General features: G+C 38.0%; 2 protein-coding genes and 1 non-coding gene across 4 annotated transcripts in view; all 3 read right to left on the bottom strand.

The window, feature by feature from the left end:
• The window catches only part of ZNF143 (zinc finger protein 143), a 42290-nt gene extending 41881 nt beyond the window's left edge, over positions 1 to 409 (bottom strand). Inside the window, exon 1 of one of the 2 annotated variants that reach the window (XM_075094784.1) lies at positions 304 to 409. The gene's annotated coding sequence lies outside the window, so the exon portion shown is untranslated. The remainder of the gene's footprint in view (positions 1 to 303) is intronic. The other variant, XM_075094785.1, reaches the window with a different exon arrangement.
• Positions 410 to 3062: 2653 nt separating this feature from the next.
• IPO7 (importin 7) overlaps positions 3063 to 26459 on the bottom strand; it is a 37782-nt gene continuing 14385 nt past the window's right edge. The window contains exons 6-25 of the mRNA XM_075094783.1: positions 26201 to 26290; positions 25684 to 25778; positions 25499 to 25583; positions 21694 to 21828; positions 21042 to 21141; positions 19859 to 19935; positions 19369 to 19485; positions 18493 to 18582; positions 17805 to 17970; positions 16933 to 17093; positions 15894 to 16022; positions 14268 to 14334; positions 14060 to 14185; positions 13649 to 13746; positions 12030 to 12125; positions 10814 to 11034; positions 10503 to 10708; positions 9162 to 9368; positions 8689 to 8805; positions 3063 to 5988 (exon numbers count right to left, since the gene is read on the bottom strand). Coding sequence (XP_074950884.1) covers positions 5891 to 5988; positions 8689 to 8805; positions 9162 to 9368; positions 10503 to 10708; positions 10814 to 11034; positions 12030 to 12125; positions 13649 to 13746; positions 14060 to 14185; positions 14268 to 14334; positions 15894 to 16022; positions 16933 to 17093; positions 17805 to 17970; positions 18493 to 18582; positions 19369 to 19485; positions 19859 to 19935; positions 21042 to 21141; positions 21694 to 21828; positions 25499 to 25583; positions 25684 to 25778; positions 26201 to 26290 — 2481 coding nt within the window. The 3' untranslated portion in view covers positions 3063 to 5890. The remainder of the gene's footprint in view (positions 5989 to 8688; positions 8806 to 9161; positions 9369 to 10502; positions 10709 to 10813; positions 11035 to 12029; positions 12126 to 13648; positions 13747 to 14059; positions 14186 to 14267; positions 14335 to 15893; positions 16023 to 16932; positions 17094 to 17804; positions 17971 to 18492; positions 18583 to 19368; positions 19486 to 19858; positions 19936 to 21041; positions 21142 to 21693; positions 21829 to 25498; positions 25584 to 25683; positions 25779 to 26200; positions 26291 to 26459) is intronic.
• LOC142058193 (small nucleolar RNA SNORA23) lies at positions 18121 to 18302 on the bottom strand. The gene has a single exon (XR_012660884.1). It is a non-coding gene; the product is annotated as a small nucleolar RNA SNORA23 (small nucleolar RNA).

The raw sequence follows: 26459 nt of genomic DNA, 5'->3' as shown, positions 1-26459 counted from the left end.
GGCGGCCCAGCGCGCCCCGCAGCGTGGGATGCCGGCGGGCAGGCCCAGCGGGAGGAGGGGGAGGGGAGGGGCCGGGCGGAGCGGCACGGCGTGGAGCGGGCGACGGAGCCGCGGCTTTATTCGTGCCGGTCGGTGCCGGCGCTGCCCGGCTGCCCACACTCGCTGCCCCGCGCCACCTCCCTGCGCGCAGGGCGGGGGGGCGGGGGGCCAGGCCCGGCGCGGCGGCCCAGCGCGGCGGCCCCAGCCGGAGATGGCGGTGGTTAGAATAAGGCACACTGGGTAAAAACACATTTATATACTAACCTCGCCGAGAAATTTTCCAACAATTCCTCCGTCCGACCACCATGCACCAGGACAGGAAACGGCCGCCTCAGCGCCCGCCCGCCTCAGCACCGCCCCAAGCCCCGCGGGCGGGCCTCGCGCCCGCTCTACCGCCGCTCCCATTGGGCGAGCCGCGCGGCACGTCACCGTCTCCGCTCGCCATTGGGCGCCTCCAGGCCCCGCGCCAATACCCATTGGCTAGGCGCCCAGGGTCCCGCCCCGCGGCTTCATGGCGTCTCGGTTTATGCTGGGTTCGGGGCCGCCGTCGCCGCCATTTTGTACCGCGGGGAGTGAAGTGATTGTGAGCCAGCGGGGGAGCAGGAGAGGCGGCGCCATTTCCTGCCGCGGGGAGAGGGATCGCCGGTGGCGGCGGCGTCCAGGGAGGCCGCGGGTTCCTCGGCGGGGGCCGTAGGGAGGGAGGAAGGAAGGAAGCGATGGAAGAGAGCGCGACCGGCCCCCTGTGCTGGGGACGGGACGGAATGGCATGGCGCAGCGCGGCCCGGCCCGAGGAGGCGGGCGCATGGAGCTGCACCACTGGGCAGGGACTGCTGGCTTGGCCGTAGCCCGCACTCATGCTCCGGCGCCGTAGCCGGGTTCGCGCGGGCGGCCCCGGCGCATCCGGCTGGGCCCCGGGGCTCCGTCCCTTGCCGCTGCCGGAGGGAGGAAGGCCGCTGGAAGGGTGCCGGGGCGTGGTGGCTTCGCGGTGGGCCTGCTCGGAGCACGGCAGTGGGGAGCGAGCAGCGTGCCCTACCCCAGCCTACTGAGCTCCTGCTGCCATTTCGGCCCAGCTCTTGTGCATAAGGACTCTGTTCTTATAATAGCCGAAGTACAGGTCCACATGCAATTAGAGGGTATTACAATTATTTCGGTAGACGATTTTTCAAGAAAACCCAACTGCAATTACCGTGAGCTATCACCACTGACAGGACAATGTGCCCAGCCTTGTAGGGCTTCTTTGAGGTGTCTGAACATGACATACAAAAGCATTTAAGACCTTTTGCCTGAAACTGCAGAATAATAATTGTAAACTCTTTGTCATACAAACAGACGAAAATAGCTTATTCTTGAATAGGCCTAATGCAAAGCAATTTTCCTTTCTTAGTTTCAAGTTTTCCTTCCTGTTTCTTAATTGGAAACTTTCACCCAAAATACAAATTAGAGCCATCAGTTTGATTTGAGGTGCAGTAACTGAAATACCCACAATAAAATCCTGTTATGGATTTACCAAATCCTTAATGTTTAAAATAGATTACTTGTTAATGTCTCTGTCAAATCCTGCAACTGAGTATTTCCCATTCTGAAGTGCTTTCTAGCATTAACATCTGAAAATGTCTGGTTATAAAAAGCAGAAATATGCAAACCAATGACACACCATTTAAAGTTAAACAAGCTACATATTGATTGCAAAGTCATTTATAGTCAGTGCTACAACACTAGACAAAGCTTTTCCACATTCCTGGTTCTGAGTCTGTGGAAGGCCCCACTGAGTACCGGGGAGAGAAAAGAAATCAGATCAGGTGACTCAACTCTGGCTTTTATAGTCCATAACAGCACCATACACAGAGCCTTGGGCCTTCCAAGCTTTTCTCAAATTTTTATAAAACTTTAACAACTGCAGCTTAAAACTGGAATAGTGGATTGAGCAGAAATGCTGAACTGTACATTTTTAAAAATAAACCAACTGCCTACTTCTGCACAGATTTTCAGAAGAAGTGTTCATCCACTGCTTATAGTATATCAAAGATAAAAACTTAATTAGTAGCCCAAGCCATCGAAGACTGGTAGTCTTATTCAACATACCAAGTTTAGACCAATGTTAGCGGAACTTGGCCACATCTGTTAAATCAAAACCCATACGTAGACAATGTTGGGTCTACCACTGACTTTGGAACCATGTCCTCCCCCCTGGGAGCCTGCAGCACCCACTGAAGGGCCATCCCCTTGGCTGTATTGCTCCGAGCCATCAGTGAGCATCAGCCCACTTGCTGGAACTCCAGCGAAGGCTGCAGCCGTGTATCTTGGTGTTGGATACACACACAGAGCGTCAGCCGAGGTATGATTGCCTACAGTATGAACTGCTTGAGTACAAAGTGCTTATAGTTTCTGAGCAGCATCTCAAGGGAGTTACAGGGGGACAAATTCAGGTCCAGGCAGTGAAAATGGTTAGCAAGAGAAAGTATGGATGAGGAAGGACTAAAAGGGAACCAGACAGAAATGTGCAAAGATAAAGTGTGATATCAAACTTCAGGATGTTTCTACTCTGAGAACTGATATTCATGAGAGGAGGAAATTTCCTTTAGAGAAATACAGCTTAACCCATAAAACTTACCAGGTTTCAATTACTAGGCACAATTAAAACCACCTGCATGTTTATTATTGGGTATTCTGTAATTAATCCACTGCAGACTTCTTGAATCTTGCATTAGTAGTTCTAGGCCACAAGGGATTTGAACAGCACTTTGCTGTACTATGCTGACACCTATTAATTCTTCTAAGATAGTGATACAGGAAAAAAGTGTATTAAATTTATCCAGTATGTCAACATTAAAAAAACAAAAGTGTATGACACAAGCCTTTTGTATTTAATAGTTCACGCTGAAGTGTTAGGCACAACCACAGCTCTCTGAAGAAACATTTTAGAGAGAAGAATATAAACCTTAGAGCTATATAACTAGAACAGGATTCCCAAGTACTCTAAGAATACAGCTACATTCAAAACACCACACTGAAATAAGTGAAGATAAGGATTTGCTTTAGATGTTTATTAATCCAAGGAGATCTTCCATAATAGAAAAAACAGAGGCTTTAAATTTCCCAGCTCTTCCTTTAGAGTTGCATTATCCCTAAAAATGGAAAGGATAAATGCAAGTTCTAGGAGGAAGATCAATTTTAAATTTGACATAAGTGTATCACTGAAATTGATATATTGCATCACAAAATGCACTATCACCACCAACAACAATGCAAAATTGTTTTGCAATTTATATAAATACATTTCTTGGAGCAAAGGAAAGCAAAGTTCTAGATCCATTCTTAAAAAAGATGCTCCTTGCTAACCAGTCTAGCAATACATAAAAGCACCCTTGAAGTAAGACTGTATTCCTCACACCAAGATAAATTTTTTCCCTTGACTTGTGACTTGAAAAATATAGCTGTTCCAGAAATGACAATGGCACTAAATTGGTGATTTTGCCCTAATTTTTTTCCATCTGCTTTGTATATTGAACCTCCTCACTGCCGCTCTGTCGGATCTTCTGCCATGAGGCAAAACCATCTCATCTGTTCTAAAAGGTTCTCTTACATTTTTGGGGATTCATAACAAGATAAGCAGATGTTCAGAAATTATTGATGTCAAACTGGGCATTTTTCAAGGTCAAGGAATGCACAGGAAAAGGCATGCTGTAATTATGCGTGTCACCTTTTTCTACAAAAATAAAACCTTGTCTAGAGATTATCTTGAGGCCGGAGTACACCTGAATGCGCTCATGAGTTACACATCTACAAAAAAACCAGTTCTGCTATACGTACTTGGCCAGTCAGCTAAAGATTCAAAAGTACTATTGTGGTTCTCATACCACTACTGTAATGGATACTCTGATTCAAGGCATAATTTTTTTAGGCTTTTTCACATCAGGTGCAACATCCATCCTTTTAAGTCCACAACTTGCTTTTAAAGTATCCCTTTGGTATTCGGCTAGGGCAACATGGCATTATAGTCCTGGCTCAGTCTCTCACATTTGCACTCTGTGTGCAGGGAATTGTATTGGCCGAAGAAAGGCAGACCAGAGAGGAGTGACTGGAAAATTCATTACACCTGCCCAGAGAAGCGCTAGCGGTTGTGCAACAAATGGAAGGCAGAGCATGGTGCTGGTCACCTCATCAAGGAAACCCCAAACCACGAATTCCTGCTACTCTGCTGATGCAAAAAAACACACCACACAAACCAATTTTCTGAAGACTGCATTTTGAGTATCATAATATATATATGTGCATTTCATTTTTACAGATATAAACTCAGTTTATTTTTAAACTGTATTTAAATTTTGGAGGCTTACATTAAATTAAGGTAGCTTGTTTAATATCAATTGTAACAGCAGGTGACATTTTTATATAAAAACAGCCAAAAAAAAACCCCAAACATTTGATTTAAAAGACCTGACACCAACGATCTCAAGGCAAGATCAAAAACCTATGGATTTTCGCTTTTAGAAAAGAAAAAGGGGGCATTTAAGCCATCCCATTCACAGCATCTCCCTGCTGGCTTCTTCATACAGTGGTTTTGATAGTGGTCCCAGAGGGAACTGTATTTTGCCTCTGTAGCTAAAATACTAGTTACTATAGCAACTTTGAAGGAAGAAAATTGTGGCTTCAAAAATGAAAGATTGGCAAAACTTCAAATACACTGTCTGGATCAGGCAGACAACAGCACACATTAATGCTGGGAGTGCAAAAAGAGGGGGAATGAAACGCAAATGTAGTGCACCTGCACTACCATGTGCTGGAAAAGGAATATTTTGCAAAATTAGGGGGAGAAATTGCATTCATAGATCATAGCCCAGATTAGCCAAATTCAACTGTTGTGTTTTTAATAGACTGCATACATAGATGTTTCATCCACACCCTTCAATCAACTCTTAAGAGCAGAACTTCACATATACCTGCTTTAGAGAAGGTAACTTTTTCCTCAGTGCTTACAGTACACAACTGTATCCAAATTTCACCTTGTACAGTGAGATCTTTAAGAAAAACAAAGGACACGGAGGGTGGTTTTCTTTTTTTTTAGCAGCAATGAAATATCACTAACCCCTTTTTACATAACCGAATTCAAGTCACAACCAGAGGTGACTGCACCACAAAGTCACCAGGTACAAAACTGCTAGTTTGTTTTAAATTAATAACTTGAAATTATTTTCCCCAATACATCCCTTATTTTTTATAAACAGCAAACATTTTGCTATTTTTGTACATAGGCTAGCAGGCTTGTTTCAATATGAAAGTGCTAATTCATTTACAGATTTATCAGTTATGTAGTGCTACATTAAGTGTCCAATATTCTACATATGAACAATCTTGATAAATGGTAATGATGAAGATTAAGTAAGGCTATCTGATTACCTTATCTTATTTACATTAAAAGAATAGACACCCAATAGGAGAGAGAAAAGGGAAATAAATTGGGCAAATACTCATACCGCCATAGGTGTAAAAATTAAGTCTGCCTTCTAGCTTGTCCTGTAAATGAGACGTTTTAAATAGTCCTGCAGCCCATGCCTATTTTTTTTCCTCAGAAAAAGAAAAGCTGCCTTCATGACATCCCCTCTTGATTTCCGATTTCCAAAGTGTGTCATTTGAAGCTTTAAATTCAGATTCTTCCTATCTTCAAAAAAACTCTGGTTTGCTTTCCAGTATTAGGTTGCATGATCAGGTCCCACTTCTGGGGCTTTTGTCCAATCTATTTATCAATTAGTTTAGAGTGAGTTGTAGATAACATGAACCAGTTCTGGAACCACTATTGGGAGGAACACAAGCTCTTCACTACAATCACACAGTAGCAGGAAAAGTGATAAATTCAATTCATTCCTGGGGCAGGCCCTCCAAAATTAAATGAAGTTGGCACAACTGGAGCATTGAATTTGTATCCTCCATGCTTTTCAATCATTTTGGATTCTAAAACAAAACAAAACAGAAGGAAGGTATTTTAGTGCATGTGTAGGGGGGGGAAGACAGATTAAGATTTTGTGACTGACCATTCTGAGTCTCTCAGAGAAACAGGCTTAACCTGGGGTCACCCAAGCAAGTAATCAGCACCCACAACGTGGAAATGTGCCAGGCCCCAAACAACAGACGGACTGATTATGTCTTTCTTTATTTTAATTTCTCAATATTGTTATAGCTATGCTTAAATGAATTTATATTTTTAAAAGCCCATACTTCAATTTTTGGACATAAGTATGTTATTTTCACATTTCAGAAAAAAGACCTAAATGAATGCTGGACTTCTGAACTAGCTAACAGACACCTGATTTGTTCTGATTAACATTAATAAACTTCTCAGCCAAATCAATAACAGAGCACACGTACAAAAAAGCAGTACACAGATATTCACTACATTTTCAGTGTTCCTATCTCAATTATAAGCAGAAATAGCTACTGAAGCACCAGAAACAGACTTTTTAGTATATACACATTTCTCCCCCGTACCCAAGCAGATAATGTGGAGTTTAGCTTTCTACATCATGTAATATAATTCTGAGAGAAAATGTAAAGTTGATCACTTTCCATTTTCAGCCAAATCTTAAGATCTTTAGGTATCTGAGGTCCACATAACCATCGCTGTAACTAACAGTGATAGTTAAGCTGTCTAGTTCTACTAGCTGCATATTCTGTCCTTTGAAGATTACTGAGAGACTGGTTTTTACAAACTGTAATACACAGACATCTGAAAATTTCGTTGCTAAAGAGCAGATAGTAAAGGTAGATAGAAATATACGTTTCTACAATACTACAATCTAGACAATGCAGAAGAAGGTTTATATTATTCCCAGCTCAAGATAACAATGCTTATTCATGCCTTACTTCCAGTCTAAGAGCTGTCTCCTACCTCAGAATAGTTGCAATCTCTCCCTTTTCTGAGAATACAGGACAGCTCATATTATACAGAGGATCTGCATTTTGTCTGTTTCTTTGGAAACAGGCCAGAAAAATTTTGCCATGGCTGATGAAAGAGAACATGACCCAGGGAGCATTGCTTTCTTCCTTCCCAGCTCCATAATGCACAAAAGACAAATCTCTTGGCTTATGGAAATTCTTAGCTACATTAATGAGAGATAATTATGTTACAAATCCTTCTAACAGGATGTCCCCATGTGTGGTAGGTAGCCTAAATGGAGTATCAGTATGCTCCAACAGGACACAAGAATTTCCTCTAAGGATCTAGTTGCTTAAGTTAAACTTCAAAATCTGAACCTTACTTGGTTTAAGCAGCTGGAAAAAATGCAGAACATTCTTTTTCATAAAATGCACAAGTAGTATATAAACTCATCAGTATGATGTCTAGTGCTTGACAGTGGTCACAGTGAAACTATATTTTATAACCACTAAAAGTGGACCATTCAGGACACTTAGAAGCTTTGTGAGGTAATTTAGGCTGTTTCTGAGAAAAACTACTTAAAAATGTGCATTCTTACTACCAATCTTTTTACTGAAAGATTTCTGAACTTCTATTGTGAAACATCTTGTAGTAATTGCTCAGTAAGAAGCAGGATATGAGACTGGACAGATCACTCAAACTTCAGCCTTGACTTTAGAGATAGAGATATCTTGACTTACTCTCAAACACCTGGGAAAACTTAAAAAAAAAAAGAAAAATGAAGATCTGCCCACTTCCTATATTTTTAAATCTGTATTATCTGTATTGAAGAATAACAATATAAAATATTTAATAGGCTTAATAATGTAGCTTTACAGATGGATACTAATTCCATAAGTTGGTATTTTCCCACCTACAGAATCATTGTCTATCCCAGCTGGACTAGGTCACATCAGGAAAATTTTTGACAGCTGCTTAATGTGTCTATTAGCATTCCTAGAGTTCATCCACCCACAGGTAATCAAATGAACTGCTTTCAGATCTAAGCAATCATGACAAATTATTTTTTGCTTTTATTTCCTTGACTACTTCATTAATACAAAGATGATCAGGGACTGGAGCATCTCCCTTAAGAGGAAAGGCTGAAAGACTTGGGTTTGTTCAGCCTGGAGAAGAAAAGACTGAGGGGGGATTTCATCAATACCTATAAAGATCTAAAAGGTGGGTGTAAGGATGATGGGACTAGACTCTTTTCGATAGTGCCCAGTGACAGGACAAGGGGCAATGGGCACAAGTTGGAACAAAGGAAGTTCCAGCTAAACATGAGAGAAAACTTCTTCACTTTGAGGGTGACAGACCAGTGGAACAGGCTGCCCAGAGAGGTTGTGGAGTCTCCTTCCCTGGAGACATTCAAAACCCACCGGGATGTGTTCCTGTGCCCCCTGCTCTGGGTGTGCCTGCTCAAACAGGGAGGTTGGACAAGATGATCTCCAGAGGTCCCTTCCAACCCTAAACTCCTGTGATTCTGATTCTGTGATTAAGATGTTTCTGTCATTCCTTACACCTGTGGTATGCCATACATTTTGTGCATTGAGGCTTTGTGACCTGACAATCTAAAAGAGATTTCAAACGTATCTCTGGAGTGTAAATCAACCCTGCTTTGATGAAGACATTATCAACCTTGAACTATAGGCATTTTCTGTATTATGCTTCTTGAGCACATAAACAGCATTTGAACAGTGAAAGAAGCAATTAGTGGTATAAAGGGGGAAAAATACCATGTGCTGCCCGCCTCTGATCTGCCAGAGTTGCTATGTCCTGCAATTGTTTTCTTTGTTCTTCATTAAGACCCTGTGTCAAAGCTTGGTACCAAACAGGGTTACGATTCTGAATTGCTGTAAGAGAAAGAAAACATAAGCAAAAGGAAAGTGTTCATTAAACGTTCCATATCTCAAAGCTTGCTAACTCACTACCATTTTAATGAGAATAATATTCTGTTACGGTTACATAATTCAGGACATTTAAAAACACAGCCTCTGACCTCCTCCCTCCCACCATAAATTCATTCAAATGTCTCCCCTGCTCTGAAAGTTTAATGTTGGTTTCCCTTTTCCAAAGAAAGAATTTGTTCAAAGCACATATTGGAAAGCCTGTTTGGAAGCTTTCAACAGGTTTGAGTTTACAATGGTGTACACTAAAATTAAGTTACAATATAACTTGTTGGGCAGGAAAAGAAATAAGAGTTACTTACTCTGAAAAATTGTTTTAAATATCTGATATTCATCAATAGGGTTGTCTTCATCATCAATAATTGTGGAATAACCTTCCAAAGCAGTCTCTTCAGCATCATCTTCTTCCCAGTCTTCATCATCTCCATCTTCACCTGCCTGTTTTGCTAGAATTTCTAGATATTCTTGACCATCTTCGTCAATGTCATCTTCATCACTCCCCAGTTCCTCTGAGTTAAATATTACACACACAAAATTCATCTCAGGAATAGTAAGAACAACTCTTCAGACAGATGGCCGATTATGCAAAACAGGCAATGGAACTGATAAGTATAGTGCAGACTAGAAAGGTGGAAGCTCATTCAACTCCTCCCCCAATGCCATGGTCTTCCCCCCCGACACTCTTCCCTCACTTAAACCAACCATGTAAGTGAGAAAATTTTATTGTCACAAAAACATATATAGAAAAAATGTATATACAGATAGTTTGGACTAGCACTCGAAAAAAAACTTTAAGCAGAGCAAAATTTGTGCTCCAAAGGTTTGAAATAATTTGATGAAAATGCCATTAAAGGCACATTCAAAAAGGCTTGAGAAATACAAGATGTAGTAGTATGAATGATGTGTAATGACAACAGTCTGGAGAGTCCAGAATTCAACAGCAGAGATCAAAAAGAAACTGAGCTTTAACTAGATAGCTGAAAACCAACAGATACTCCTGTGAGTGTAGCAAACTTCCAAACCGTCACTCACAAAGGCAGGCAACAAGAACTACAAGCTTACGCAGATTACAGGGAAAGGTGGAAGAAAGGAGGACGGGGAAGTTGTAGGTAATTTTAAACTTCATATAAAGAAGACGGCAAAAGATGTCAAAGTTTGTGAAATTACTTTATCAAGAAGAAAGGCTATAAAGGCTGATCAAGTTGAGATTACATTAGTCCAGAAAAGCAGGGGCTGCGGGGGGGGAGTATCACAAGAACTTTCATTTTCAATACACAGCTAAAACACCAGGAGCTCATGGGACAGTTTGTAGTATACAGAAGGATTCCTGGAAACTCCTATTGACTCTTACTCCTCACTCAAATGGAAAACATGCCCCAGTAAAAATTCCTTTCAGCAATGACAGCATCCACACACAAAAGCTAGCTTGATGTGATTTTGAGAGTCATTAAAAACTAACTTCCTAGGCTGAGTCTCTTCAACTGTATCTGACTTTCTGGTCCCTCTTAAAAGATGTCCAGTGTTGTACCACAGCTTTTGATTTTTGGAATTAGGGAACTCTGAAAAATTCCACAAAGGAACTCAGCATCTCCATCAGAAAAAATGAAAAATACAAAGTAATAGTGATGTTTTAGTTTCCATACCTGTTTCTTCATCTTCTTCAGCTTCATCATCATCATCACTGTCATTTTCATGCTCTGCATGACAGGCATATGCTCTTTTCAATCCATTAAATAAAAGGATAAAAGCTGGCAGGATCTGGCCAGCAACTTGATTTAAAACCTGTGGTATTTGCTCCAGATCAATAAGAGCACACAAGCCAAGCACACACATCTTTCTATCATGAAGTCTACAAAACAAAAGAGTAAAAAAGTTGCAAGTTTTGTTATGATTTACAAGCAGGTAATACAGAGGTGTATCACAGAAAATAATCTGCAAAATTAGAAACACTTACCCCAAGAAACAGTCCACGTCATTAAGCCACTGCGTTATGAAGTGGTTGGTGACAGGCTCCACATTATTGGGAAAGCGAAGATTTTCCAATGTGTTTAATAGTAAATGAGGATTGTAATACAAAGCAGCTATGGCAACCTGGAGGCACATTGTTCGCAGTTCACTTGTTTTCACTTCTCTGGTCAACCTCTCTAATGCAGCTTCCACAAATAAGGGTATGCACTGAAGAGCGAGAACCATTACAAATTTAGTGATCAAAAATAAACTTTGTAGTTCTGTATTTCACACTAAAGTCGAGAAATGGCATAAAAATTCTGGCACAGAAATACAGAGGGCATAAAATAGGAATAATTTTTAATTGCCAGCAGAAGTCACATACAAAGATGAAATGAAAAGCTGAAAAGATTTCATCTACTCCAAGCACATGGATTTTGTGACATCATACACACTAGATGCAATTCCTGGTTCTATAATCTCATGTTTTAAAGAATGAAAAAACAGACGAAATGTGTATACCACTAGGAAGTTGAGAAAAATCAACTTAGTCTTTTTTAATATTCACAAAGTCAAAAGATATTACTAACATTCCAAGAAAACAGCTATTCAAAAGAGTATCTCTTCAGAGATGCCACGCTGAAAAAAATTCACTGTAGATTTTCTTTCAAATAAATTTAAAATGAAAGTTTCCAGGGACTATATAGAGAAATACTAAAGAGCTTGCAAAAAATGTTTAAACAGCTATTATACAGGGCCTGTTATATACACAGCTGAAGCACACAAATTCATCTCTCAAATTCCAACTTCCATACGTGCATAATGAAGTCCCTGGTTCCTCGATGAATTTAATTGGGATTCTAGGAACTTCATTTTCATTCATATTTATTTCAAGGCTATTAACTTGACAGATTGAATAATTTTAATGAAATATTTACTAGAATTAACTTAGAATATAATTAACCAAGAAGAACCAAGAAGCCCCTAAAACAGTACTCTTCCAGATTCACAAAAACACTTGATTTTTGCAGTGTCCTAAATTCTGGAGACAAAGTGTGTAATAACTATCTCTGCAGTGCTGTTAACTGAGTAACACTGACGTAGAAGACAGGATTATTAGTCACACTATGCAAACTTCTCGGAACTCATGTTAACATATCATCAATTCATATCTGAGAATAAAATATTTTTTAAATGTTATAGCAACCAGAGTTGTTACCAACCTGATCAATGCCACGCCCTTTACACTGAAGAATAATTACTTCTAACAGCTTTGCTGCATGACATTCTGCATCTTCTCCAGCAACTCCTGTGAGGACCTGAAAAATAACAATTATTGTTAATGATACCCCTTCAGGAAGTATTTTCTGTATACTGATTTGCTTTGAAAAGCTGATGTGAGTTTACCCACTATTACAATGCTAGCACAAATATCCATCTGTGCAGCAGCCAAATCTACAGCAATGGCTCAGTATCACAACTAGAAACCGAAACATTGCTGAATGCAGGTAGAACTAATCTACCCATGAAAGTATTCAATAATTCTATGGATGCAGAGCTTACAAAAGTAACTGTATAAGCATCAGCTGCCATTTTGCAAAGGTTTATTTCCATACACAAAATTTTTTCTTACACATTTATGTACTGAATTTTGTAAAAATTATATTTACAAATCTGGGATATCCAGTGGGAGACTACGTAATACCTAAACCTTCTGTGTTAAAGATTCACTGTGCTCAGCCAATAAGCCACTAACCACTAAGCGGTTATAACAGGCTAATTTTCTTTTAGATAGATAGATAGATAGATAGATAGATAGATAGATAGATAGAGAGAGAGAGAGAGAGAGAGAGGGAGAGAGAGAGAGAGAGAGAGAGAGAGAGAGAGAGAGAGAGATGTAAAACGTTCAAGTATTTACGATCAGCCTGGCTGCAACTTGTTTTCAAATAAAGGCTGTCAAGAGTTATTCACTATGTTATTTAAACATCTATGTAAGAATTACTCAAAAAAACCCAAACCATGGCCAGGACATTTGACAGTTCACCATAGTTCTTATATGGACAGAACACATGACATCCAGCAGTGAAAAGCAGAAGTCTCCAGATTTCTATTAGAGATTATAAAATATTAACACCATCTTGCAAAGTAGTATTAATTTCTTCAGATAGGGCTAACTATCTGGAAAGCTTTGTATTCTACATATTGATTGGATAAAGACAGCCCTGTTGGCAGCTACCTATAATACACAGGAGCTGAGAAGCTAATACAGAAAGACTGCCCAAAAGCAACTGGACTGAGTCAGAACAACTACATTCTGCTTCCAGCTTTCATCACTGACTTGGCATGAACTTGGGAAGATAACATCCTATTCCTATCCCTCTACTTTCCATCCCTACTCCACTTCTTTTAGCTAATAGATTTAAGACCTTTAACATATGTATGGTATGTGGTATCCTAGCCATAGCGAGGCTACAAATCTCAGATAAAAGAAACCATCTACCTTTGCAATACGCATATATGGGTTTTGTACGCCTGTATGCACAGTGTATTACACAAAACATGTGTGCACAAAAGCCTGGGTTGTTTAATCTGCTTTTGTTGTGTATGATTTATTTTTCTGTTTTAGCAAAAGCTTAGATCTGAAATCTGATGCGACTTCTTTAAATTCCTCTGCAATAACTTAATAATCTGTGGTACCACAGAGGGTGTTAAATAGCATAATGCTTTAAGAGCAGACAAAACCTCTTCAGTTTCAGTCTGCTGTTGTGGAAAAAAGTACCCAGTGTAACAGCCTATTACTTTGGAGATCACAGGTTTTGTTATCACAAAGGAATCTACTTACCTTCTTGCACATACTGTAGATCATTTCAAGGTATTTTGTGTCTGACAGAAGTGTATCTGTATCAACAGTAACATAATTATGCAAGAGAGGCATCATGTCTGTATTAAGAGAAGAATGATGATTAAGAGAAGATACGGTTTACATGTTTTATTAGATGAGCTGTTAAAATCAGGTTGAAATCTATGTATTAATAAGATAACTACATTTCTTGCTTAGTGTTTGTCAAGATGAGCGTGTACCTAGTCACAGATGCCTTAGTAAAACAAGTCTGGTTGCGGCAACTGCAGAATAAAATACTTCAATTGTAACCTCACTTCAGTGTTCTCCTAACATTTCAATCAAGATGCAAGTTATTGTATGGTTGAAGTCATATATATGAAACAATTTGGCTGATTTATTTGTATTACATACCAGTAAAATAATCAAAGCCATCCTGCTGAAAGACTTCAAAAACAAGAGGAAGAAGCTGCCACATTTGTGCAGAAACTTGTTGACAGGTCAGACTATGAGCCAAGGAAAAGATCTCCTCATAGAACTCTAAAACAAACAGAATCTAGGTAAATTTAATGCCAATCCCATACACTTAAAAAAATAAGCCAATAAAAGTACAGATACCTACCTAATACATGCTGCTGCAAAACTGTTCCAATCACTTGCAAACAGATCCCTTCCAGCTGCTGGGTAATCTGAAAAAAAGGAGATTTATGACTGTTTTCAATACTTCGGAGTTGAAATTACACACATTTTAAAATAAAATTATTCAAAGCATTTTCTATTTATACAATATAATCTTCTAAAAAAATTCAGTATTTTTCACATTTTAGAGCACTAAATGTATAAGAGCAGCAATCTTAGCTAAGGATTTGTAAGATAGCTATTAACACAAGGTGTTTTGAAATATTCTTTGAATACTGGAAGAATCTCATTATAGGGTGGGTATCCTTTAAAAAAGCCTGACAGTAACCCTATGCAACAGTTCAGTCCTATTAAAACACAGTAAGCTAGCAATGGAAGTTGCAGGAAATATTTGCTGTTCCATAAAAGAGAAATTTCAAAAGCAAAACTGAAACCAAACAAATACCAAACCACCCCCCAAACCTAGCTTAGGATGTTCATATGGTATGTGGACAATCAGTCTAAATGCTGGTCTATAGATTCAGACGCTCTTTTCAATTAGTCCATGGAATAGCTAACAAAACAGTCATTAACCTGTTTAGGGCACTTACCTTGCATAGGGACAAATAAGCGTTGAATTTCTAGTCTTAGCTATGCAGAACTGGATTTGAAACTAACCAGCTAAATACCTTACCTCTTGGAACACTGGTCATCCTGTGTGAGGTGTCTTTAAATATAAATGTTTACTGATCAATGTTTTACAAGTCAGTTCCTCAAGACTAGAATATTGTTAACACAAACTTTTCATTTAGACAGCAAGAATTTGCTGACAAAAACAACTACGTGAAAAGCTTGCTGAGCAGCTTTAGCAACAAGCAAATGAGCCAGACTGGTCCTTGGCTTATTGCATGGCAGCACTGGATTCTGCCCTTGGGCGTTCTGGATTTGTGTTATGCTGTTCCCTTAGTGAAGGCCTCAGAGCCTTGAGAGTACAACTGTTTAGTTACTAGAAAACTAATATATTATCAAAAAACAGTAGCTGACTTTGTCAAGAAGGATTTTAATCAGCAATAGCATCTTTTGAACAAGCTGTACTCTGGATGGAAGTCAGTCCATTCAGTACAAAACTAAAGAACAAAGGTTTTCATCACACTGGAGATTAGGCAGGTAAAAACCCTGCCATTTAGCATAGCCACAACAGCTGTGTTTACAGACATTGATTCTGTTGCAGAGAGCAAACTAAGTCAGCAGAGTCAATGTTCAAAGCTAAGTGAAGTTTCATCTATTTCCTTTGAAGGGCAGACCTCATCAAGTCAGATGGGTTTTTCCAGCTGAGCTGACAGTTCCATCTGTTAGAGAAGTTGCTTCGACCTATTTGAACAAGAACCTCAATTCTTATGGGAAATACTGTGGCAACATTTTTGCTCTATTACTACACATACTGTGTTAGAAATGTGACCCACTCTGTTACAACTTTGTTTCATGGTAAGTACTTCATTGTTGTCTGCTTTTAAGATATTTTTTGGCTGAAAGGACAGTTCTTCAGATAACACTGTCAGCAACCCCTGGAACTACGGAAGACTTGCAGTGTCTTAGACAACACATTAGCTTTAAAGTAATTTTTACTTACTTCCTTGTGATCTTCAACTACACTGAGAAGTGTATCAATAGTATTCAAGATTCCCATTGCTGTCACTGCTTTGTCATCACTGCCTTCTTCATCTGGTCCAGTCTGAATCACCTGGTTAAATGTCATTGCCTGCATGTAGTAGCAAAACAACCCATAAATGTGTCATTTAATGAGGGCACACTTGGAGATGAAGAACAAATGTGCAAGTCTGGTATTCTATACAATTTAAGGAGGAATTCTGCTACGAAGATGTGTATCAATATTAGAAGGTGTCTGCTCCATTCCAGAGTCTGTTTTCAAGATAGATAAAATTTTCATATTAAGCCATTTGAGCTGTCATCCTTTACCCATTCATGAATAAAAAGATAGACATCGCATTACTTTCCATGCAAAAGAATACATTTTCTATGAATAAGTTTTTCTGACAGAAGGTTTAATTGATAGCTGAACTAGACCGGACTACTATGCAGGCATTCCCAGAGATGACATGCAAACAATTTAGTGTTAACTCCAAGGCAAAGACCTTTAACAGGGAAGCACTGAGCTGAGCTCTGCTTTTGAAACTATTAATACAACTTGCCAGATATGGCCATTTGAATGCTGAATTTCTCCTGCAGATTCAATTTTATTTTCACATTACATACAACATAACATTATTTTCACACCAAATTTTTTATTAAAAATCTGCTCTTTAATTTCCCATTTTAAAACAGAAAACCAATGTCACACTGTAGAGACTACCTAAAATGTGCTACCAAAATTAATTATAAACACTATCAGGAGAAAATACACACGAAGATTTCTCAAACATTTCTACAATAACCCTTAAAGATTTCTACTCAGTTCCAGTTATGAAGCCACTTTTGAGGGGAAAAAAAAAACCAAACAAAAAAAACAACCCACAGCCTAAATGCAGAAGAAAATTGCTTGTATCAAGGCATTTACACAGACTGGAGTAACAACAGCTATTGATTGATGGACAACTATCTTAAATACCAGTCTTTCACATATTAAATATCAAGTCACCAGAAAGTCTTACCAAATGCTGTGTCATTTCTACTGCAATTGGGGTTACTTCTTCACTGTATTCACAGATCATCTTCTGAATCACATTAGTAAGATCATCATTTTCAGTTTCTCTTATAATATGAAGTAAAGCTTGCATTACAGGTCTAATGAATGGAGTAATATATTCTTTAGCTGTAAAACAAGTGGAATTATTTGAATTTACATTCTTACAAAACTACAGTATCAGTATAAGAAAGTCAAGATATACTTCATTAATACTCAGTGCTTTTGCATTAATATGCCAAAACCATGGGTAGTATAAATCAATATAGCAATATCAACATTCAGAACAATTTTTAAATAAAATTGTATACCAAGAGGATGACAACTGAAGTATGAATACCAGAGTTCTATGGTCTTTATGGAATGCAAGATTACTTATCAATGCAAATTTTAATTGAACAGGAATGGGTATGTACGCATTTTTGTCAAATTAGCCGAAGTATTTGATATAGAATTTACGTTTACTTTGTGGCTTTTATGCCAGCTTCAGGAATACTAAGCAACGTAAAACCTGTCAGGATAAAGATGACTTTTTAAAAAAATAGAATAAATTTTGACATGAATGAATGTATGCAGAGACAGATACACTTACATTGCCACTGTATTTCTGATTCAATGATTAGGTGCTGTAAAACTGGATTTATTGTACCATGAAATTGTGATAATGTTATTTATAAAAATGTAACATTTTCCAGCTGTAAAATTACAATAAGCGATTACAAATTACAGTTGCAAGAAGTAAATTAACATCAGGAAAGAACAGAACAAGTCTCCCCGAACATTGCAATATTAATGCCTATTTCATTGAAGCTTGGTGTAGCTTTAAGAGAAGACGGCTACCTTTCTCTTGATTACTGATCAGAACTTGAAGCGCTATCGCAGCTTCCACTTTCACAGGCATTTCCCTATCATCTATCAGACACCGTCTTGTCAGTTCTAAGGCTGTCTGGAGATTCTGGTCACTCTTAAATTTGACTTCACAAAAGTAATGAAGAACCCAACAAGCCTGAAAAAAAGAGACATTGAACAAATTCAGAGTTACAAAACCTACGGACAGGATTATCAACTACTCATATACCCATAACCTATACAAATTTTTAAATCTGAAGTACAATTACTGTTGAATACAGATACTGTAAAACTTCTTAACAGATGAAGATGTTTGAGAGTGTGGAGGCTGGCCAGTGGGAGGCTTGTCGTTCAGACATCACTAGACCAGTACTATGATCTCAAGTTCATCTTTGGCCACAGGTTTTGTGTGAGCAGTACGGTCTAAATGCAAAACACAAATAGACCGCACCACCAGACACAGATGGAAAACTATGCACACAGTTCTGCAGCCATTTTAAAACTACACAGTAGTTATCTATAATCACACATAAAGACTGATATTAATCTCTGAAATAAGCATACAATTTATTACAGAAAAGGTGCAGAAAGGAGATATTAGAGGGAAAATATTGAAGAATATTCCCAAACTCTTCAGTTGGAACAGTGTATCTTAATAGTAGATCTTACACTTTCTTACCCGTGCTCTCATGTAACCCAGCTCACTACTGAAGAGAGGGAATACATGATTCTGCAGCATATATTCCATCTGATCTTTATATATCTTCTTCTGTCAGAATATGAATAGAAACACATCAATTTAAAACTTTAAATAAAAATGCATATCTAATCCAGTTAAAAAAATGCTACATATAGAATTGTGAATGGCATAACACAACCCTCATATTTTTAATTTGCGCTTTAATAAAAGTCCATTAAGGAGCAATGAAATCCCATATTAGTAATTAAACTTGGATCCTACATGGACTTTTATAATTTTCAGTCAAAATAGTGACACTTTTTTCCCCTGTCATTTTTTGACTCCTAGAGACTCCTTTTGCTTGGCAGTACATTACTCTAGTATCAAAAGCAAAAGTGGTCAGGGAAACTTCTCAGAGCCATGGTCCAAATACAAGCCAGGCCCTGCATCTTTTTTGCTACCATTCTAATTGAGCAAGGTTGCTAATTTCACTTTATTTCCTCTCTTCTATACACAGAAAAGACAGCATTAAATCAACAGCCTCTCACTGGATGAAATTTTTTTCCTTCCCCCCACAAAAAAAAGAAACGTAGTTAAGTGTAGCACAGGAAATGGTGTACCAATTCTTACTAGAAGCAGAGAACTTAAGTCTTATTAGGTCATGTTCAAGTTCAGATTATTGTTTTGTGTAATTAATCTGACAACAAACCCCCCAAAAAAGGTCCAACAGCTTTAAATAAACTGGCAGCGATTCAAAAACTTATAAACTCAAACTCAGAGAGCTATTCTCATTTCTTCTAAGACACTATATGTGAAAGAAAGGAAAGGCAGATGGGGGGGGAGGGGAAGAAGCAGCACCAGATTTGTTAGGCTTACTTTTAGGAGAATTTCAGCCAAGGAACCAATCATATGTAAAGCACCATCTTTCTTACGAGGGTCAGCATTTGGCTCCGTAAGGATCTGATAACAAAAGCCCATTGTCTTCTGCAAAACCTAGATTACATGTAAGGTTAGTCAAGGTTTTTCAATCAGTCGTCTCAGGTACCATTCTCAGTGCTCTGAAACGCTTAAATCTCTAATAATCTGCTCCAAGCCTGGAATATGGATGTTTATTTGAATAATGTTTTATGTCTCTCTTATGAACATACAACATTCTTGATAGATAGGTCCTAGAGGAATTGGCAAATACAAAAATCACTAATAGGTCAGTGCAAAATTAATTTGAGAAAAATGATAAATTTTAGCGTTCTATGATACAATAGAGAGCAGAGAAGTAAAACTTTTATTAGTAGTTCTTTCAGCAAAAGGAAACTATAAACTAAACCTAGCTAACGGTGTATTTAAGTAAAATTCTTTAATAGCTTACCTCTTTCCTTTTACTACATGATGTAAACAATAATGTCTGAGCAGCAGTTGTTGGAGAAATGAAATCTTCAAATACATCTGTTAAATAAACATAACAGCTATAAATTTTGCTCCTTTACTACAGTTCATGATCCTAATGTAATCTAATATGAAACAAAAGAACAACAATTTTTTCTCTTCCCCACCCCCACCCCCTTCCAGGTGGTTAATCATACTTTCTTACTACACATATTCCAAGACCAAAAAACACTAACACATGGTTGGAGACTCCTGATACATATGTTTCACCTTTTTCATGACCACTGGCTCTACATGTCTAATTTGAAGTTGTATGTCTTTCTTATTTTTAAGATAAATCTTTTTTAACAGTAGAAGCAGACATAGCAGACAATTTTTGACATGTATGTTATTTGCTGTACAGGCAAGCACACAGTTGATTCTAGTTTAAAATGCCCAGTTTCTTGTTTCTCTGCAGAAGAGGATTATCTGAGCCTTGTATAATACCTGTACTGTTTACAGGTCTGCCTCTGACTTGAGGGATAAGAAACTCTCAAATCCATCAAGATTCCTTGTTCTAGCCACATAAAAGTCCTAGTGGAGGGAAGAATCTCTTCAGGAAGTCTGACATATCTTCTCTTTTCCCCAGCCTGAAAGGACTGCATAGACTTATAGCAAACCCCAACAACAAAGCAGCAAGACACAGGAGGTAAAAATCAGACAAGTCTGGAATGCTAGGATGACTTCATAATGTTTCATTTACCATTACGGTAAGTCTGTTGTGAACTGTGCCCTGTGTGAAATTCCTTAAGATCATCAAAACTTGAGGGCCTGAAATATTAGCCATTGTAAAGCATAAACTTTTAATAACATTAAACTTATGTGATTATTGTTAGCAAGACCTGGACTATTTGACTTGCAACAAAGCCTTTGTAACTGTCAAAATCAGCTACTTCCTTAAGTGCAGAAACACTTGTGTCATTGTTGACTGATACTGTCATATGTTTTCAGTCATTTCCTCCAGTATATGCAAGAGTTAACTGTATGAAGTTATATTATTTGGATAATACAAACTGTTTCTCTTTTTCTTTTAAAGACTAAAGCCATCTCAATTTTCAGAAAAAACTAGAGAAATCCTGTCTTTGTGTGAAGTCATATTTTAACGTGACTATATTTCAAATTCTCACCAAATTTCATGCGAATATATTCATATGGGTCTTCTTGCCAAAGTTCTTCATCAGCATCTGTATAGCACATCAATGGAAAAATAACATCTTGGATAATTCCCTGCAATAAAAAAAAAGTTGAAAACAGGCTAGCACTACTAAATCAATCTCTCTATTCTGTCCTGTATTTCACAGATTTTGTCCATCCTGCCACTTCTCATGTAAAACGGTAACGTTCTAAAACTATGTGGATATAGCAGATTTTATGTTGTACCTTACAAAAAAAGAGATCTTTTAACTTAAGGTAGAGCTACAATATAGTGCAAGCTATTAGACCTGCTTTGGATAACGGTATGTGGAGACGATTCAATGCCATAAATTCAGTAGTTAACACCATCTAACATGTAGTAACACAGTACCAATATCTGTGTTGCTGTGTTACACTGTAATCCTTAATATATTAAAGCACAAAGGACTGACAGCAAAAAGCAATTAGCTAGCTTTGCTCATGTATCAAGGTAACCTTCACCAAAAAGGCTTAGACTCTTTCTACCAGCAATTGATAACAGAGGTCCCTAAATCCTGAATTCAACCAAGGCTAGAAATACCATACAACAGACTGACTTTATGTACTACCAAGTCATATAAGTATTAAACCCTGAAAATAGTTTACTTGAATATGCGGTTTCAGGTTCTTCCAGGTGACTGCATGTGACACTCCTTGATTGATGTAATTCAGCGTTTGCTGCAGAACTCTAGGAGCCATGTACTGCTTTTCCTTGTATTGATACAACACCTTCAGCAACACCTAGAAAAAACAGGTCTCATCAATAGCTTATACTGGGCACAGACCATTTTAACCAGAAGAATTCTACTCTCCCTCATAATCCTATGTAAGAACCCCTCCAAATCCAACCAAGAAACCAACCTGTTTATTTATTAGACTAAAATGGATAGCGAGTAATCCTTCCACTAAATGTCACTGTTAATTTTATAAGGCAGTTTGCAGCTCATACCAGGTGCTGCGTGTCTTTCAAAAATACAATCCTTTAATAAGACAAAACATACATGCTAATTCATCACCAACATAGTCCAGGGCACATTTCCCTCCAAGGTTTATTATTCCATCTTGCCCCTCTGAGAGCTGAAATTCATGCCCAAACACTAGGGTTGGTGAAATACTCTACTCATGCAGTCTACTGATCCTTGTCTTATGGCAGTGATGCTCTATGAAGAATGTATGTGTATGAAGAATTACGAACCAGCCTCTCCCCTTGGCTTTGTGGCCTCAATTCTTCTCCTGAGGTGGCATTCAGAACTATTGACAGGGATTTACGTTTTTAAAGTCCATGGCTCTCCACAAATAAGGACATTAAAGGCACACAGGACAGTTACTAGTAATTGAATTCCAGCTCACTGGAAAGTTTGGTATCGGTAATGCAAGGGGGTTTCTTTGTAGCCCAGTGGCAACACTGCACCTTCAAGAGCAGCAGCACCAACTGGAGAGAAATGACAAATCCCATTTCCAGGGTTTCATTTAATTCTTCATATAATGTTAAAAAAAAAAATTCCAGAACTGAAGAAACTGAAGAAACTATCAATCTGTAATATCACCAAGAAAACATTCTGGGAAAATGAGATTAATTATTTTGAAAAGTAATTCCATTGATAACACTTATTACACAAGCACTGAAGCATTTCTCCCAAAGGAGACGCCTTGCACTTGAGTTTAAAGAGGATGCATTAATTCACCATGAAATTGATAGCTTTACAAATTATTTTATGGTTTAGATGCATTATCAGTCCTCAAAAGTTTAACTGCTCATGTCTAAAAGCCTCTTGGACTTAAGAAATTACTGGTTATTACCCTCACCTGAGTAAAAGGCTTTGATGGTATTTGGTATTGACTTAGGATAGGAAAGGAAAAGAGAGCAAATGTTCAGACTTGCAGCTGTTTCAAGGATTATCCAAGAATACATATGTCAAATTTCCTTTAGTCTCTTGTGAACTAACTAAAAGAGAAAATTATTCTTTACAAAAACCATGCCTTAAGCGACGTATGTTTGTAACTTTCAAAATCAGTAAAACATGACTACGTGGTAAGGCTAACATGCTTCTTGAAGTTAGAACAATTAATAAAAATGTTAATTGTTAAAAAGAGTCTAAGAAACTGGTAAAAAATTAAACTGATTAAACTCTGCAACATATATTACTTCCTTGATGGTATGCTTTAAATACAGTCCTTCCAGAAGTAATTAGGAAACTAATTAAGACTGGGATTTCTTGCAGTTTTACAGAGTACATGACAATCTAAAGATTGGCTTCCTTTATAAATTTCAACACAAGCAACAAAGAAACAACCATCACTGTAGTATCATCATATACTGAACATTTAGAATCCATGGATCTGAGACTGGCTCTATGGCCTACGTCACACCATGACAGCAGCTCAGGAAAGATTTAAAAAATATAAATTAGGGGTCCTTCGTTCTAGACAAAAGTAGTAATCCTGGATCTTCAGCAAACTGGAACTTAACAAATATAATCTTCTCTGGGGAAAAGCTTACACAAGAAGGTCCACTTTGCTGGTGTAGTTGAATTTTAGAAGGATCTGAAGTTTTGGGTTTTTTTTTTTCTTTGAAAGAGAGATTTCCCAATGTAACAGGACAGCACACAGAAAAGCCTAAATTCATCAATAGTCAGTGAAGAGATGGGGAATAGTCTTTGGGAATGAGAACAAAGCTGAGGTCTAACAAATGGTCTTTGCAGCCACGCTACTTAGGACAAGTATTTTGGTCTTGCCTTTTCACAAATCTAAGGAGTTTCATGATTCAGATGCAATAAGTAAAGAAATCAAGAAGATTAAGAAAAGGTTTAAGAGTTGCAGTGAGGAAAAGCAGGAAGTGGGATGGAGGCTCCAGGGCAAATAAAGAAAATTGCGCTACTGTGCCAAGGAACAACCAGGAATTAGTGTTCGACCAGGGCTTAGTTCTGGTTCATCAGGTCTTTCAAAATGAGATATATCTTGAGCAAAACAGCTCCTAACGCAAGGGATAAGAATCAAGGTATTCCACCTAGGCAGTCCAGCCTGTTTTGGTGAATGTTAAGAAAGTTTAGCAAAAACTAATGTTAAATGTACTGGATTTTTTTTTTTTTTTTTTTTTTTGGGGGGGGGGGGGGGGGGGGAGTGGGAGGAGACGACGACACAAATGATATACATCTGATATCACCTACAGGTGACAGATGAGCACCTCAGAAGGTGAAGCTGACTCCACTTATCCAAGTAGAATGTTGGGATTTATTTCCTAACACCCACTGTGACAAATGCTCTTTCCTTTCTAATACTTCGTGTGACCTTCAAAAACTCATGTATTTAAGAGATACTTTCCCTACTTTTCCTCTTTTAAAGTCCTGTAATTAATTATAATTTCATTAGGAATGAAAACTAAGAAAACTGAAATTGAACTAAGAACTGTTCTTCTCCTGATTAAAACAAAGGCTTCGGAGAAAACATTCTGCTCCCTGAGATTTTCATCAATGACTAGTCTACTTACATTTACAGCCTATTCACGTTAATATAAAGGGATTTATGAGCCAATACATGAAGTTTTACAAAAAACTACCTGAAGTTTGTTTATAAACAAATTTGTTTCAAAAGAACAGAAGTCAGCAGTACAGCCTGGTGCTGAGAATCAGATCAAAATATTTCCCAATATTCATGTGAATTTTCTTGCTAGTTCAAAAATTTCAAATTACCGACTTTAAACACGCGCAGTATAAGACAAACAGATGACAATTCCTGCCCCACCAATCCATTCTGTCCCTTCAGGAAAACCTGTAGGTTGCTGCCATGTGGTAGGACTACCTGAATCATTAAGTTACTCCAATAAAGGTAAATCAAGGATAGTTTGGCATAACATTAATATGTCAGGTTAGAAACTGCTATAGTTCAGAAGGTGCTTTGTTTAAGTGGCAATCCCCCAGGCAGGGAGTTGAGTGGAAAGTGACCAGACTCACCTGTTTGTAAGAGAGCCTCTGTTTGATCAGGCTTTTCCAGAAGACTAGAATGCTCAATATTTACTGACTTTGAGTCAAAGAAGAACTATAACATCAGAGTTAAAAGGGTAGGTAAGAAGGTCAGCTACACCACGTAAATATTATACCTATCTCTTCCAGAAAGAGAAAAACTGATAGCATTTATCTGAGGCTCATCTGAGGGCTTGTTATATGAGAGCATTTACTCTGTTTACAGATTATCAATGCTGCATAGGCTATTTTCAGTGGATTGTCCTATGCAGAAAACGAATCATTTTTTAAATCATTCTTTTCACTTAACCCACAGATGTCAGTGCTTTCCATACCAATGTGCTTTAAAAACCCCAATTGTAAAGAAGCAGCCTTTTCAAAAAAACCAATGAAATAAGAACACACTACTAACTAAATTTATCCTAACACCCCCCACATTCAGCGTTTCTTACTTGCTGAACACCAACAGCAAATGCCTTCAGGAACACTTCAGCAAACTCGTTGTACTCCTTGGAAACATTACCAGGGCTTCCATACCTAGAATTAGAAACAAGTATGCAAATTCAAGGGTGCAGCAATATTATCAACTTGAATATTTGTTTGGATTTTTAAAAAGTAATAACACAGAAGAAAATACCTCTCAAAAAGTCTAGCTAAGATATGCAAAGCCCACTTCTTGCATTTCCACCACGGCAACTCAGGTCTGTCATCTTCATCAACTTGAAGGGTTTCCTTTATGGAGGGGGAAGAAAAAAAAAGTTCATTTACCAATTACTCCCAAAGAGTTCAAACTATGTGTCTTTTGAACAACTATATAGCATATTTTGCTTTTAACCAGCCATTTGTACTTCTATCTTATTAAAAGTACAGCATATCTACAAATAAATCCCATAATACATGCTGCATAAATGGTCAACAAATTCTTGAAACAAACCAAAATAAGTTGCGCTAAATTTGAAAACAGAACTCCTTCCATAAAAGCTATATATTTTCAAAATGTGTCTAGTCTGTTTATAACACCCTATTTAGCTTAAAAAATTGTTTTCTTGGCACTTATTGAGAAACAAGATTGCAGAAATAAAAGGTAAACTTTTCAATATTTGAATGAATTAAAAGTATTTAAGCCTAAAGACAAACAGCCAAAAGCCACTTACAGCTGGTACATCCCTATCAACAACAGTCTTCAAGATTTCTATCCATTCAGTCAGGTTTTGCTGATTTATCAACTCCAAAGGTAAGGTGTACTTAAAAAAAGAAAGGGGGGGAAATAAGTTTATTATAAAGCAATTTGAAAATAGTGTTACTTTCACAGTTTGAATTCTAGCTCTTTCAAATCTTTGTCTACATTTAGCTACCAAGAAAGATTAGCAAATGACTGAAAACCAGGCTAAAGAACTTAAACCAACCTAGCCT

The sequence above is a fragment of the Phalacrocorax aristotelis genome, chromosome 5, assembly GCF_949628215.1.
Source record: "Phalacrocorax aristotelis chromosome 5, bGulAri2.1, whole genome shotgun sequence".
Lineage (NCBI taxonomy): Eukaryota > Metazoa > Chordata > Aves > Suliformes > Phalacrocoracidae > Phalacrocorax > Phalacrocorax aristotelis.
The sequence above is the reverse complement of the archived record's forward strand: the minus strand, read 5'-3'. Positions and strand labels throughout refer to the sequence as shown.